Here is a 14,284-nt window from a genome sequence, read left to right as displayed (position 1 = left end):
ATAATCCCGAATCTGATTGTTGGTTCAAATTAACTTCAGTCGGTACTCCTTGCATCTTTACCCGTTTGCTTATTAAACTTGTGTCAGCCTCTTGTCACGAAAAGCTAAGATCTACATTGGTCACAAAGGTTCTAAAAAAATGCATGCTTTTACGTTATTCTTTGATGAATACGAGTTTTACAAACCTTAGTTAATACAAATCATACAGTAATCAGGGTCACTTTATTACGCAATATCCATGTCAGTCTTTACAGATTACAAAATCCGATCAAATCAATGACTATAATTACATTTTGTGGTAAAAAAGGAAATATTTCTGCAATTATTCAGTTAACAAACCCCCCAAAACGAAACGTTTAAAATCAACCTGCCTAATCATTTCTTTGGGTGAACTGAAGGGGGCTGGGGTACTCATGACAAAACTATTTGTTATTTTTTATAAATTACAGTAGAGCAGTCTCCTGAACATCTTGTCATCCTTGAACTTTTTTCTTCTGATGTTTTCCACTTTTAAGCTTCGTTCCTGAATCACCTCCTCTCCCTGAAACACAGCACAATGTACTCCAAAAGGTAAACAAACAGGCAGTTGTTATAATTTACTTTTTCAATTAAAATATGATTTAAGCCTCCATTAATGTTTTTGAAATTGTTCACTCAACATCAGTTTAACAAAGCTAACTTGCCTCCCCCAGGACCTCCCCGTCTTCCACGGATACCCCCTCTGCCTGCAGCTCCACGCCCCTTGGGTTGACCTCTAAACCCTCCCTTGACAGCCCCTCGGGTGACTAAGGCATAGTCGATAGCCACTTTGCTTCCGTCTATTTCACAGTCCTCCATGGCATCCTTAGCAGCCTTGCAGCCTTCAGGGTTCTCAAAGTCTACAAACCCAAATCTGAAAGGAAGATATGAACATATGAAACACAGAACATATTGGGGGAAAGGTCAAAAGTAACAGAGATTTCATATCTTGTGTTCTTCTCTCCTGTCACTTACCCCCTGGAAACATCTTTGTTTGTAACGATGCGGGCACCTATTGCTCCTTCAAAGGCACTTTCCAAAGTTTCCTTGCTGGTCTCCTTTGCAAGACCCCGGACGACCAATGTCTTCGAAAGAACTACCACACCAGGCACAATGTTGAGAATAACGCATTAACAACAAGTCATTTATTAAATAACACTTTACAAATGATATTAAGGGATTGTTTTCAGTTCATGATAAGTCTCAATCCAGAACCCACCCAAACCCAATGTGCATGTTTTAAAAGTAAGCCATTACCTTTTTCACCCTCATGAACTTGTATAAACTTGTCATATTCTATTCTGATTGCTCTCCCATTGATCTCTGTGCTCTGTAAAGATTTGATGGCATCCCTGGCATCATCTTCATTTTCAAACTTTATTAAAGCGAATCTATAAAGACAAGAAAAAATGGTGAATGAGGTGATAAATGAATATTTCTTTCTACTGTAGTACAAAAGTCCTCTTTTACCCTCTTCTCTTGCCATGCAGCTTTGGTATTTTGACACTGACTGCTTTCTTAAAGACTTTCTTCAGGGAATCTCCTTTCACCTTGTATGACAGGTTTTTCACAATCAAAGTGTTTGTTGGAGTAGCCTCAGCTGTGTAAAAAACATAGCTGGTTTGTAAACAAACAGTTCAGAGCCGAGATATCCAACTTTCAACATGGCTTGCTTCTCCAAGTAAAGAGTAGTATACATACCTGGAGCTTGTTTAGACATTTGGGCACTCTTTTCTCCTAAAAAGTCGATAATGATAGCACGACCACCGACAATAGTCCCTTGTTTTGCCTTCAGAACTTTTTCAGCTATGAACTCCGTTTTAAAATCCACAAATGCAATTCTGTTAAATAAAGGCCAACATTATTTTAGCTTTGTGGTTGTGCTTTTTGAATTAGTGTTAAAATTGTTATAGTGCAGTTCAAAGGTTCTTGAGACCTCGTTCAACAGATGAAATGTCTCACCCTTTATTTGGACCGCCACCAAGAAACCTAATGTCCACTGCCTCATCAAAGACTATCTTTAGGTCCTCCTTTGTTGCTGAAAATGGGATGTCCTTCACGAACAACGTCCTGGCATGTTTTGCTATGACAAAACAAAACACCAATTTGGTAAAACATTTCATGACAGTGTCCTACTCCAACAACAAACGGAAATGTCATTATTAGACCAAACAATTAATCCAAGAGTTTGGAACCAGTGAAATAAGTCGATACCTTTTGCTATGATTTCTTTGACTTTTGCCTTGTCAATCCTCATTGGCTTGTCCAGTATCTTCTCTCCATTCAACTTCAAAGCTTCAGATAAATCTTCCTCTGTGGGAAAGTCTATGTATGCAAATTTCCTGGATGGAATAAGGAAATGTGGTTAAAAAACGTTGTGGCCCAAGATGTAGCCTAAGGATGACAAACTAAATTTCTTGACATTCACATCTCTGGGTTCCATTCTCTGGATTGTGAATGAGAGTAACATCATATTTATTAACTCTGTGGGATCATGCGTGATACCATAATTATGTAGAGGGTAAAGTAAGTTAAGAATAAGATAGGAGACACTCACCGTGAATGATCCAGCCTTATATCTTGAACCAAAATACTCTGTGCTGCAAAGTAATTTGCTAGAGAATTTTGGACCTCATCATATGTTTTAGAGGTGTTCAAACTGCCAACAAAAAGACAAAATCCTAACAAGAACCAGTATCCAAGTTAGTACACAAATAAATTAATCAGCAAAAATGTAGGTAAGAGATAAATACCAACATTATTGTGGATTTTATACCATCATTTAGGCGCTTTATTTTTTTCGATGGAGAGGCATCGACTGTGGATTCAGGTTTCCTTTTTCCAGACTTAACTGCAACAACTGGAGATTTTGTTGGTTATAAACATTTACATGTATTCATTTAGCAGACGCTTTTATCCAAAGCGACTTCCAAGAGAGAGCTTTACAAAGTGCATAGGTCACTGATCATAACAACGAGATAGCCACAAAACATTGCGAGTAGCCAAAACATGGAGCACACATTGTGAACAACCAAAATAAGTGCCAAAGGGAAGAACCATAAGAGCATGTAGTTAAACACAACGTATTTAAAGAAAAAATAAATTCCTATAATATGACAACTACTACCTTTTTCGTTCTCGTCTTGTTCCTCCTCTTGGGACTCAGCCCTTTTAATGTCCTCTTGGTCCCCATGGGTCTCGTCGTCTGCCATCTCAGTCTCTGGCTCCCATGTCACCGTCACGGATGCTGTGGACTCTGAGGCAGCTGTTGCTGTTGCAGGGGTGGTGTCACTCTGCTCCTCCACAGAACCTACAGAATATCCTTTGTTTATTGGAAACTGTATGAGTGCTGTCTAAATAATTATCCAGTAATGCTGGACAACATAAACAAGTTTTGGTACCTTTTCCAGCGGTCACCTCATTTTCTGAATCAGCTTGGACGTCAGCAGTGGGAGTTGCATCTTTTGACACTGGGGATGGACAGACTGTCTGAACATCTAAAAAATGTGTTGCGAATTCAGACATTTTTGTAATTGTACCTACATTGAAATAGAGAACAGATTCTTTGCACATAATATGATACTCACCAATGTCATTTTCTTCAATGGCATTCTTGACAGTGGTCGTTCTGGATCCTCTTGTCTCTGCAGTTGCCTAAAGTGGATTAAACAGTGTTCATTATATAAGGCTTCTCAGTCAATAGCCTTGAGCTATTCACTTGATCTCACTGCCGATGCTTTAAGTCATAACCGTGGAGTAACCTGACAGAAGTGTTAAATACATTGTAGCATGTCTGTATGGCTAGCGTTAGCCATGTAGCCTTCAATTGGCCACATGGCAGTGAGACAAGCTCTATATGTCACAATAGCTCCACAGTTCACTTTTTGTATTATCTGTAAAGGTTGATCTTACTTTGCTTGACTTCGCCATGTGTTTTATTTTCTCGATAAGAATTAGCTACTTATGCATGCATGCTTGTTATATCACATGTGAATACTGAGACGAGTGGAATTGAAAAACAGCTGCACATCCGTTTGTTTAGACCAATCACATTTCTTATGAACTATGTCAACTTCCTTTTCAGGAACGTTTTGTTTCGTACACTCGTTTACGTTCTACGGGCTGTCGTGCGGTCGACTGGATTACTGCTTACTGCACTAAAAAGAACATTTTCTTTTTTGAAGACGTATTTTAATTATACGAGATTTACTCGTTGGTTTAGTGGCGCAATAACACCGCATTTTATTAACATGTATCATGTAAAAATGACTTTTTAAGCTGTTTTAGCTTATGCAAGTTCAACCTGACTGTATAACGGACAACCAAACGAACTTACCTACAGTAGCTAGCCAGCTAGAAGTCTACACAGACTGGTCAGGGCATAGTCAAATCACTGCAGGGTTAGATAGCTAGCTCTCCAATTTAGCTAATTAACTATCAAGGTAGCCAGCGCTTAGCAAATCTATTAAGCTAGGTACTACCGAACAAGCTTACAACATATTAGGTAATTTTTTAAGAGTTAACGTAGCTAGAGCTAGAATAGCTATAAAACGGTGATAAAATGCCACTTCATGGTTAGCACTAGCTACGTTAGCTAACTAGCTGACTTGCTATCTGAGTTAGATAGCAAGAAAAGTAATGTATTTGAGTTTGAATGGTGTGATATGTCTAATTATCTGTCATAAGTCAGACACATATTCAAGATTTGTTGAAGTTATTGATTGTTGTTTTATTAGCTATGTGTCTAGCTCAAGTTGATTTTGAGATACACACCAACTATGTGGTATTGATTTGGACTCACTCGCGTTTCCAGGTTCAACAAGATAACCAAATGGACACACCTCGTCAAACCAAAGGGCCCAACCGGGTTCGGGATACCAAACGTGGCCAGACCCAAAACACCACGCCTCGTCAAAAAGATGGCTATGCCCGCCTTCTCAGCCAGCACCGCAGCAGCAAATTTAGATCCTACCTGGAACAGTATGCACAGCAGTCACAGTTTCAAGGGGAAGAGAATGTGCCAACCACCCCAAACAAGGCCCACAGTGACAGACAAGACATACCACAGCGAAAAAGCGACCAGGCTCTCATAGAATGTTCAGACTCATCTGACTTTTCCCCATCTTCCTGGAAAGGTAAGGGGGAAGAAGGCTCCCTGTCTCTGTACATGGATAAGGTTACCAGCCGGGGAGCCAGGCAGGACTCTGAGAGAAAGGAAGGAGTGTCTGATGGGTTTGGGCGTGGGGAGAGGAGGGACACCACCACCAGTCAAGATGGCGACGTGGAGTCTGGTGAGGAGATTGGTTCCATCAAACACAGGAACTCCCAGCATCAGCAGAGGAGGAACAAAGACCAACCATTAAAAGAGCCCACTAGTAACCAGGGTAACAATGATACAAGAGACAGGGTTGGCCGCCAAGCTGGTTCAGGTGGGAAAGAGCATGAGAAGAAGAAATCTAAGAAGAAGAATGTGCCAAAGAACAATATGGACGAGGAAAGAGATGGGGTCCTCCATTCAGATATGAATCCAGATATGACAAAGTCCCCTCATAAACCAAATAACATGCAACCACAAGGTAAACTGAACACTGTTCCTCATTTGTGCTTGTCGAATTGCTTAGCTATCAATATCTGTATATAAAATCAAGCCATTTCTTTTTGTGGTATGTGCTGCTTACTGATGACGATGTACACATTACCTTAATAATGTCTTAATAATGATCCTTATTTTCAGCCCAAAATCCCAATTCCCCGGCTGACAAGGGTAAGAAGAACAGGGGAGGAAGAGGTAAGAAGCAGGTGTTTGAACCCTACATGTCTGCTGAGGATGTCTCCCACGCTCTGAAGAGGGGAGAGCTCATCCAGGTAACACTCTCAAAGGCTCCGTCTACGGGCACCGTAACATTATGTGCTTGTGTAACAGACTTGGGATGGGTCAAACTCACTCGTCCTCATTATGAATGCTACCCACCCGCGCCATCAAAGAGCTAGCTTTTTGGTGGCGTAGCTGGTTTGAACACTGTGTTTTACAGAGGTCGTTGTTGTGTTTGTACTTGAGGGCCCGAGTTTGAACCCTGGGGTGGGCAAACTTGGGGGGGGGGGGAGGAAGCAATACTGATGGGTGACATGACCACCCCCTGTGACACTTGCTGGCAAATTTGTTTATGTGACAAAGAAAATTCACTTGTATCCCTTCTTCCTTCCAGGGACCAATAAGAATCAACCCTAAGAAGTACCACGAAGCTTTCATCCCATCACCAGTGAGGAGACCCAATTGTCAAACAAAGTTTCTTACTTAGTTTTCAGTGCCATCATTTATTTTTCTAGGTTATTTTTTATCAGTTGGTATAGAAAATGCAACTGTTACAATGAGATACATTTGTCCTCACAGGACAGCACGCGAGACATCTTCCTGGATGGGATCGTAGCCAGGAACAGGTGCCTGAACGGGGATGTCGTGGTGGTGCAGCTGCTCCCCCGAGAGCAGTGGAAGGTGAACTCTCCTTCAGCTCCTTGTCTTCAGTCTGTCCACAGTTGTTGCCCCGGAGGATTAACCACGTAGATAATCCTTTGACCGCCCAGGTGGTGAGGTCGGACACTGACTGCGAGGGCGCCAGCGAGCCAGAGTCCTCAGCTGGGAAGACCCAAACACCAGGGAAGAAAACCCCTCCCAGCCCCGATGTCATCATAGAGGACCAGTACAGTGACCAAGAGGAGATGGTTAAAAGGGCTGAGAACATCAGCCTCAATGCTAAAGGTACAGGGCTTCTCTTCACACAAGAAAGCTTGATGTTCTCGACAGAGAAGGGTCCGATGCTTTATCCTTTTAGAATAGTCATGATTTTTTTGCCATTATGATCTCCAGGGGGAGAAGGCGTAAACCATGATGTGCCCTCAAAGCCTAATTCCACTGGAGAGATACTTCAAAGGACTGCCAAGGTACACTATTTATTGAGAACAAGTGTTTGGACACTCAAAATAGGTGTCATTCTAGATAGTTAGCAGAAAATTCTCCTAGTCTAATTTATTTCCATGTCACGTCTTACCTTCCAGGTGGTGTACATAGTTGAACAAAAGCACTCGAGGGCAGCGACAGGCTTCCTCAAGTTCCTCCCAGACAAACCCTTCGCCATGTTCGCCCCTGTGGACCACCGCGTACCTCGTATAAATGTCCCCCTGGCAGACTGTCCCCATGACTTTGGGTCCCGCCCTGGGGACTACGCCAACATCTTGTTCATCTGCCGCATCACCCACTGGCCAGATGACAGCAACTTTGCCGAAGGGTAGGTCCAGATCTACATTCACTGGTGGAAATTCAGGACCACCGTATCCCGCTTATCGCTAAGTTCTCATGTTGACTCGGTAGTGGTTTGTCTTAGCAGATGAGGTTTTCAGGCCAGTGTATTAAGTGTGTGTGAATGTTCCTCAGCCGCCTGGCTAAGACGTTGGGCCAGGCAGGAGAGATCGAGCCAGAGACCGAGGGCATCCTGACGGAGTACGACGTGGACTTCTCAGAGTTCTCCCACGAGGTCCTCGGCTGCCTGCCTCAGACCCTGCCGTGGGCCATCCCCCCTGAGGAGCTGCGCAGGAGGAAAGACCTGCGGTGAGAAGTGCTCACTCACTCAACACACACACACTCACACTCACTGACTCAACACACACGTACACACACACTCACTCACTCAACACACACACTGACTCAACACACACGTGTACACACACACTCACTCATTCTCTCACTCAACCTACCTACACACTCTCAACGTAGGCATATTCAACTATATTCATAAATCTAGGTCAAACCAGAACAGTTTTGGCTTACCTTACACAGTGAAGCCCTGTCCTTGACTTAAAAGCTCCAGGGAAACAGCTAGAGAGGCCAATCTGACACACCCTGTTCCCGGCCAACACCCTCACACTGAGCTTTTGTTCCCTGTTCAGGAAGGAGTGCATTTTCACCATCGACCCTGCCACCGCCAGGGATCTGGATGATGCCCTGTCCTGCAGACCTCTCCCTGATGGTGCGTCAGAGACACACAAGCTGCCAGTGTTAACATGATGGGGCCTTGTTTCACAAAATGACATTTCCCCCCCCCCCTCCCCCCTCTCAGGTAATTTCGAGCTGGGCGTTCACATCGCAGATGTCAGTTATTTTGTAGAAGAGGGCAACGCTCTGGATTTCATCGCCGGCCGAAGAGCCACCAGTGTTTACCTGGTCCAGAAGGTCTTCCCCCACTTCTATCCCCTATTTTCTTCAATGGTTTTTTTCTGGTAGTTTCAAATAATAATAAAAAACAACAACAACCGGTGCCTGTGACGGGTGGACAAAGTGAGACATTGAATGGGCCCTCTCTTAGGTCATCCCCATGCTGCCCAGGCTTCTGTGTGAGGAGCTGTGCAGCTTGAACCCTCTAACTGACCGGCTCACCTTCTCTGTCATCTGGAAGATCACCCCCGAGGGGAAGGTACCTCCACTCCCGACGCCCCTACAGCACACTGACACGCCAGCGCACGTCACACCACAACTCACCGCCATCCCTCCCCCCCCCCCTCCTCTAGATCCTGAGCGAGTGGTTCGGCCGCACGGTGATCCGCTCCTGCGTCAAGCTGAGCTACGACCACGCCCAGAGCATGATCGAGGCGCCGGACAAGCTGTTCGCTCCCGACGAGCTTCCGCCCGTCGCCCCCGACCACCCCGTGGACGAGATCCACCAGGCCGTGCTCAACCTGCACGCCATCGCCAAGCGGCTCCGCGCCCAGCGCTTCGAGGGGGGCGCTCTGCGGCTGGACCAGGTCAGTGGAGAACGGGGGGGGGGGAGGGGGCCGCCGACTCTGACCTGCAGGACGCTGCCTGCTCGCGTGTGCGTCGTGCTGGTTAACAGAGAAACGTTTCTTCTTCTTCCGATAACCTGGATCTCATTCGACTTCCAGGTGCAACTCCAATGAATTGAATGTTTTTCTGTTGTGTTTTTCCAGCTGAAGCTGTCTTTCACTCTAGACAGGGAGACGGGCATGCCTCAGGGATGCTACGTCTACCAGTACAGAGACAGCAACAAGTGAGTCTCCGCCAGCCTTCATCAGCCTGAAGTCTCTACCTCCTAGAATATCCACAACACCAAGCAAGCTGATTGGACAAAAACACCCGAGTTGCTAAAACACAATTATGGGTGCTGGAAAGCTCACTCTGTCCGTCGAGCAAACAGTTTGGTTTCATCCCTTCCGTTTCCCCCCTTTTTTCTTCTTTGTTTCCCAGGTTGGTGGAGGAGTTCATGCTGCTGGCCAACATGGCCACCGCCCACCACATCTACCGCTCCTTCCCCCAGAAGGCCTTGCTGCGACGCCACCCTCCACCACAGAGCAAGATGGTGGACGACCTGCAGGAGTTCTGCGACCAGATGGGCCTCAGTATCGACTTCTCCTCGGCCGGAGCGCTCCACGTGAGTGGACCATCAAGTTTATTCAATCTGTATCTAATCTGTTTTTATCTAATCTGTCCTTATCTAATCTGTCTCTGACTATAAAGTGTTTTTTGGAGCCACATTATGACAATGGTTCTTTTAGCGTTGCGTAAACCTTTTCCTGGTTGGCACTCCACAGAAAAGTCTGCATTCCACCCTGGGAGATGATGAATACACAGTGGCCAGGAAGGAGGTCATCACCCACATGTGCTCCAGACCCATGCAGGTGAACCGAGACCTCGACCCCTGACCTCTCCACTCTGCCATCATAACCCCAACCCCTGTCTTAGTTTCGATCCCCCCCACCCCCCCCCCCCGCCCCCCAAAATCTAAATGTGGCTCAGTCATGTTTCTGACCTTCTGTTTTGACCTGCTGTTTTTCTGACCCCCCCTCAGATGGCTGTGTACTTCTGCACAGGCGTTCTGAAGGAGGAGCCCCTGTTCAAGCACTACGCCCTCAACGTGCCCTTCTACACCCACTTCACCTCCCCCATCAGACGCTACGCTGACGTCATCGTGCACCGCCTGCTGGCTGCGTCGCTTGGTGGGTGAACCTGGTAGACGACGGACACACGGACAGACACACAGAGACTGAGAGTGTGTGTGAGAGGGATACAAAGGTTTTGTTGTGCTCCAGGGGTACATTGAGGACAGTGTGTCGGGCTCCATTGTGGGGCAGTGTGAGTTGTCAGCCTGCTGCAGACTAGCACTGTAGGAGAGGACAATGCGTGCCTTACAGTCCCTATCCCCCCTGGTGTGGGCGCGTGTGGCGTTCAGAGGCTGGAGGATTTGAGTGCCGCTGATGTTGTCACGCCTACTGCTCATCTGTTCCTTGTAGTTGTGTAGGGAAAACCAAGCCAGCAAGCTTTGTGTTCTTTTAAGATATCATCGAGGGCCAGTTCTCTGGGCGTAAGTCATTTGTCAAAAATATATATATTTTTGTTGTGTACTACATCCCTCGAAATGACATGCGTGTCTGTGTGTGTGTTTGTGAAGGTTGCGGGCCCCAGTTGGAGCTGACAGGGGAGGAGGTGAACAAGCAGGCGTCCCACTGTAACGACAGGAAGACAGCCTCCAAGAGAGTACAGGAGCTCAGCTCTGAGCTCTTCTTCGGGGTCTTCGTCAAGGTAACCAGCCCCTCGGCCCCGCGTCACACCACGACAGATTGTGTGAAGTCAGAAGCGAGCAAGTCTTGACGGTTTGAGGGCTCCAACGGTTTCAGCAATAATATCAAAATGCATTCTGTGGTCCGAAAAATCTACGTCTCCATTAGACCTTTAGGGCGATGCTCAGGGCAGACAGGATGTGATGGTGTTGACGGAGGTGTGATGAACTCTCCCCTCCCTCCCTTCCTCTCTGTCTCTCTGTCTCTGTCTCTCTGTCTCCCCCCCCGCCCCCCCCCCAGGAGAGCGGCCCTCTTGACTCTGAGGCCATGGTGATGGGTGTACTGGACCAGGCCTTCGACGTGCTGGTGCTGCGCTACGGGGTGCAAAAACGCATCTACTGCAAGGTGAGGGAATGTTCCAGAACCACGTAATCCACCACGCCTACCGGCAATGTCTGGGCATGTCTGACTGCTATAAAAAGCCGGCGAGCCGGGACATGTTCTCGAGGAATGAGAGATTGTCGTGCAGCAAGTTTCAGATCGGGAGTTTCATTGGTTTCGCCCCTGCAGGCTCTGGAGGGCCTGGAGAAGTTCCACTTCAACAAGGTGGGCAAGCGGGCCGAGATGACCCTGGTGTGGGCCCCGGAGGACCAGGACAAGGCCCCCGTACGGCAGGTAAGACCCCAGAGGGAGCTGTGCCGTCGACTGTCATCCTCGAAGGACTACCTGGATGCATTTTATTCCCTTATTTATGTATTTAAAAAAAAGTAGGGTTTGCTTTGGCTTCACTGTGATCAGGCTGGCTTCACTAACCTGGCGACTTCCTCACCCGGTAGCACCAGCGGCGTGTTTGACGAGTCCTCTGTGTCCCCGTGTGCCCCACAGGAGATCGCCATCTTCACCCTGGTTGACGTTCAGCTGGTGACCGACGGGCCCATGAAGTACAGCGCCGTGCTCAAGAGGCCCACAAGTAATGGATCATGAATGTCTACATGTGCCCTGAAGCGCACGTCCACACACACATACACACACACACACACACACACACATACACACACACACACACACACAGAGCCTATTTTTAGAACTTTAGTGGAATTTGCACATTCTTTTATTTTTACGGATTAGCAAAGCTAAGATGTTTCTTTCATTGGCCTAGCTTGTGGTCTTAAGTTCCTCTGAGCAGCCAAGTGCCTACAGGCAGTACAGCTTCAGGGGCCGGCTGCTGTGGGTTCATTTCACTCTAATCAAGAGCCACAGCTATGCCATGAATTCAGACATTCATTTTGCAGTCGAGACCTTTATGAGGTCATTTTTCTTAGATAATAGATGCACAGTGTATGTGTGATGATTCAAATCTTAAACTATTTTCAGTTTAACCCTCAAGGCTGGTTTTCCCAGACTGAATTCTGGCCTAAATTTCACTTGGAGAAGAAAACCTCTATTGAAAGTGATTTATTTTTATTTTAGGATGTGAAGTATGGGACAACAGGCCACAATTTTTAAATAAATTGGTATGAATGTGAAAGAAAAAAAAAAAAAACGTACCTAGTCCTTTCATTCACTGTGCTATTGAATGTTGCTTGAGAAGTCAAAGCTGTTATATAATTAATTACATGCTTGATTCCTAACCATATCACAAACTCCTCCCTGACAGATACATGTTGCATATGAACCAAAAGCAGTAACTACCATCACGTATATGTAGATAGCTGAGCTTAGTGATACAGAACACTGAACTGACATACGTAACAGACTCAAGACATCCATTGAATCTATGTAGAAGCCAGTCGTGTGACTGTACGATGTAGTTGTTTGTTGTTGTTTTAGCAGTAACGTAATGACCTGAATATGCCAGACAATGCTCCTGTGATTTTAATTGTGAGGCATTATTTTATGCATTTTAAAAATGCGTTTACATTGATTTGTAAATTGCTTGTGGTTGTTTATGCTTTTGTGGACTGCCTGTCAACTTTAGACCTTCATGTTAACTCAAAGCAATACACTCTTAAGTCTCCTCAATTGTGGTGTCAAAGTGACCTGTCCTAGATAGAAACCATGTGTACTACTCTTTACCTTGATACCTGTTTGTTAAAGTCACACTTTCAACTATAGATGCCAGTGGTAGGTTTGCACATACATCTGTCAAAGACCATTCACCGAAGTTACCGATAGATATCGTACAGTATTGACAACATATAGTATACTCTCAAATCCAGAGATTCAACAGTTTAAAGCGTGCCTTTGTTTTTGTGTTTTTGCTTGCCTTACCTTTTCATGTGCTTGTTTACTGCACAATATGTGCTCTGTACACAGACAGTAGGAGCTAGACACTCTAGACTACTATATTCTAATCAGTTTCACAACGTGGTAGATCTTTTAACTCTGTTTAACTAAAGACCTGGCCGCTATATCCGCACAACCAATGGATTTTCTTTTAGCAAATGACTAGTTGATGTCAAATTTTTTTTGTTTGTTGTAACAACTAGAACAACAAACAACTTTGTTTCAGGGATATGGGTTTTTGCAACGTTGATGGGGGCAAGACTGAGGGCAAACAGCCAATTTTGTCATTTAAGGCACCTTATTGTGTGCTGTAAGTAGTGTGCTTTAAAAGTCTGAACATGGCAGTTCTACTGTATAGAGGACACTGGTTCTAGAGGTTTCCAATAGGGACGGAGAACGCTGTGGTGTGTGTTGGAGTTGACATGTTATTTCTGTCCAACTGGAAACATGGATCTCAATGTGATGTGACAGCTGCATTCCCCCCAGATTGAAACATTCATTTGTGAGTTCTTAATGTGCCTGTCCCTTTTGGAACCAAATAAAATAACCTGCTTCACTGAATTTCTTCGGATTTCCAACAGTTACTTAAAAAGCCCACTCTTTGTATCTAATATAAAACAATAGAGCACGTATGTGGCTTCTGCACAATCCCACACAGATTTAAACTTGCAATTTCAAAGTCAAAGTTGATCATTTATACTTAACGATGGACTTTGAAATTGTGATTTGGATAATGCTTGGATGTTTTACATAGGTTAGGCAACAAGGATGGCAATATGACAGTGATATATGTGTAACCATGACGAAACAAAAAAACAAACCTTATCACCTCAGTCTCATTTATTATAGCAAGGATTGAGATGAGTTGTGTGTGTGTGTGTGCAGTTAAATTGATCCAACCTTGCTGGCCTCTTCCTCGGCCACACCCTTTTAAGACCAGCTTTCTAGCCACGAGTCCCAGCCGTGATCATTTAAGAGGTTCGATTACAATCTACTGGCAACTTCCTCCCACTTTATATGGACGTCGCTGCCATGTCAGCCCGATGGTCATAGTCATGCGAGAAGTCATTCAAGGAGCTATTACAAGATATGGGTGACTGTACATATCATGGTCCCTCCTATGTTGAATCCACCCAGTCTGGCTCCATCATATCGCCTGTTTATCAGCTGAATAGTGACGAAGATGATTGTAATCGCCTCTTGTTAATGACAAAGGGTCCATATCACTGGGAACTATATCAGCCCATGGTTTAAATACAGGTTTTCTTTGATTACACATGGTGAACACACTGGAATACTGGAAAAGTGTATTACTTCATTAAGATTTAGAGTATTAGGTAGAATGTATTCGCTGTTGTTCCTACACGTCATTGGACGTTTGACATTGTTTCCCTGTGCAACATCAAGGAAATTAAAA

At 45.1% G+C, this 14,284-nt stretch overlaps 2 protein-coding genes across 3 annotated transcripts; one reads left to right on the top strand and one right to left on the bottom strand.

The window, feature by feature from the left end:
• Nucleotides 1-203: 203 nt before the first annotated feature.
• On the bottom strand, nt 204-4,076 carry LOC134036350 (nucleolin-like). Of its 2 annotated transcripts, none has more exons than XM_062481258.1 (14): nt 3,931-4,076; nt 3,606-3,672; nt 3,420-3,515; nt 3,146-3,328; nt 2,795-2,878; nt 2,576-2,699; nt 2,233-2,360; nt 1,981-2,101; nt 1,720-1,859; nt 1,489-1,618; nt 1,276-1,409; nt 994-1,114; nt 680-892; nt 204-537 (listed from the first exon to the last, which is right to left on the bottom strand). In XM_062481258.1, the coding sequence occupies exons 1-14, from the start codon at nt 3,946-3,948 to the stop codon at nt 474-476; spliced, it is 1,623 nt and encodes a 540-aa protein (XP_062337242.1). In that variant the 5' UTR covers nt 3,949-4,076; the 3' UTR covers nt 204-473. The 2 variants fall into 2 exon arrangements, with proteins under 2 accessions (XP_062337242.1, XP_062337243.1); XM_062481259.1 differs by having other exon boundaries at nt 3,420-3,488.
• Nucleotides 4,077-4,358: 282 nt separating this feature from the next.
• Nucleotides 4,359-13,428, top strand: dis3l2 (DIS3 like 3'-5' exoribonuclease 2). The gene is made up of 21 exons (XM_062481255.1): nt 4,359-4,522; nt 4,832-5,594; nt 5,753-5,883; nt 6,225-6,278; nt 6,410-6,511; nt 6,601-6,775; nt 6,884-6,957; nt 7,072-7,301; nt 7,448-7,621; nt 7,960-8,039; nt 8,130-8,242; nt 8,376-8,483; nt 8,578-8,811; nt 8,995-9,074; nt 9,272-9,455; nt 9,616-9,702; nt 9,873-10,020; nt 10,473-10,603; nt 10,882-10,986; nt 11,152-11,256; nt 11,467-13,428. Exons 2-21 carry the CDS (start codon nt 4,850-4,852, stop codon nt 11,563-11,565), a joined length of 3,159 nt encoding a protein of 1,052 aa, XP_062337239.1. The 5' UTR covers nt 4,359-4,522; nt 4,832-4,849; the 3' UTR covers nt 11,566-13,428.
• Nucleotides 13,429-14,284: the final 856 nt, after the last annotated feature.

Source organism: Osmerus eperlanus, chromosome 16, assembly GCF_963692335.1.
Source record: "Osmerus eperlanus chromosome 16, fOsmEpe2.1, whole genome shotgun sequence".
In the NCBI taxonomy this organism is placed as follows: domain Eukaryota; kingdom Metazoa; phylum Chordata; class Actinopteri; order Osmeriformes; family Osmeridae; genus Osmerus; species Osmerus eperlanus.
The sequence above is the reverse complement of the archived record's forward strand: the minus strand, read 5'-3'. Positions and strand labels throughout refer to the sequence as shown.

Coding starts and splice junctions, on each gene's coding strand:
- dis3l2 (XM_062481255.1), top strand. CDS start 4,850: ATGGACACACCTCGTCAAACCAAAGGGCCCAACCGGGTTCGGGATACC. Junction 6,279..6,409: donor AAGCTTTCATCCCATCACCA/GTGAGGAGACCC, acceptor TTGTCCTCACAG/GACAGCACGCGAGACATCTT. Junction 7,622..7,959: donor CGCAGGAGGAAAGACCTGCG/GTGAGAAGTGCT, acceptor TTCCCTGTTCAG/GAAGGAGTGCATTTTCACCA.
- LOC134036350 (XM_062481258.1), bottom strand. Junction 2,102..2,232: donor CAAAGAAATCATAGCAAAAG/GTATCGACTTAT, acceptor GTTTTGTCATAG/CAAAACATGCCAGGACGTTG. Junction 893..993: donor AACAAAGATGTTTCCAGGGG/GTAAGTGACAGG, acceptor TCTTCCTTTCAG/ATTTGGGTTTGTAGACTTTG.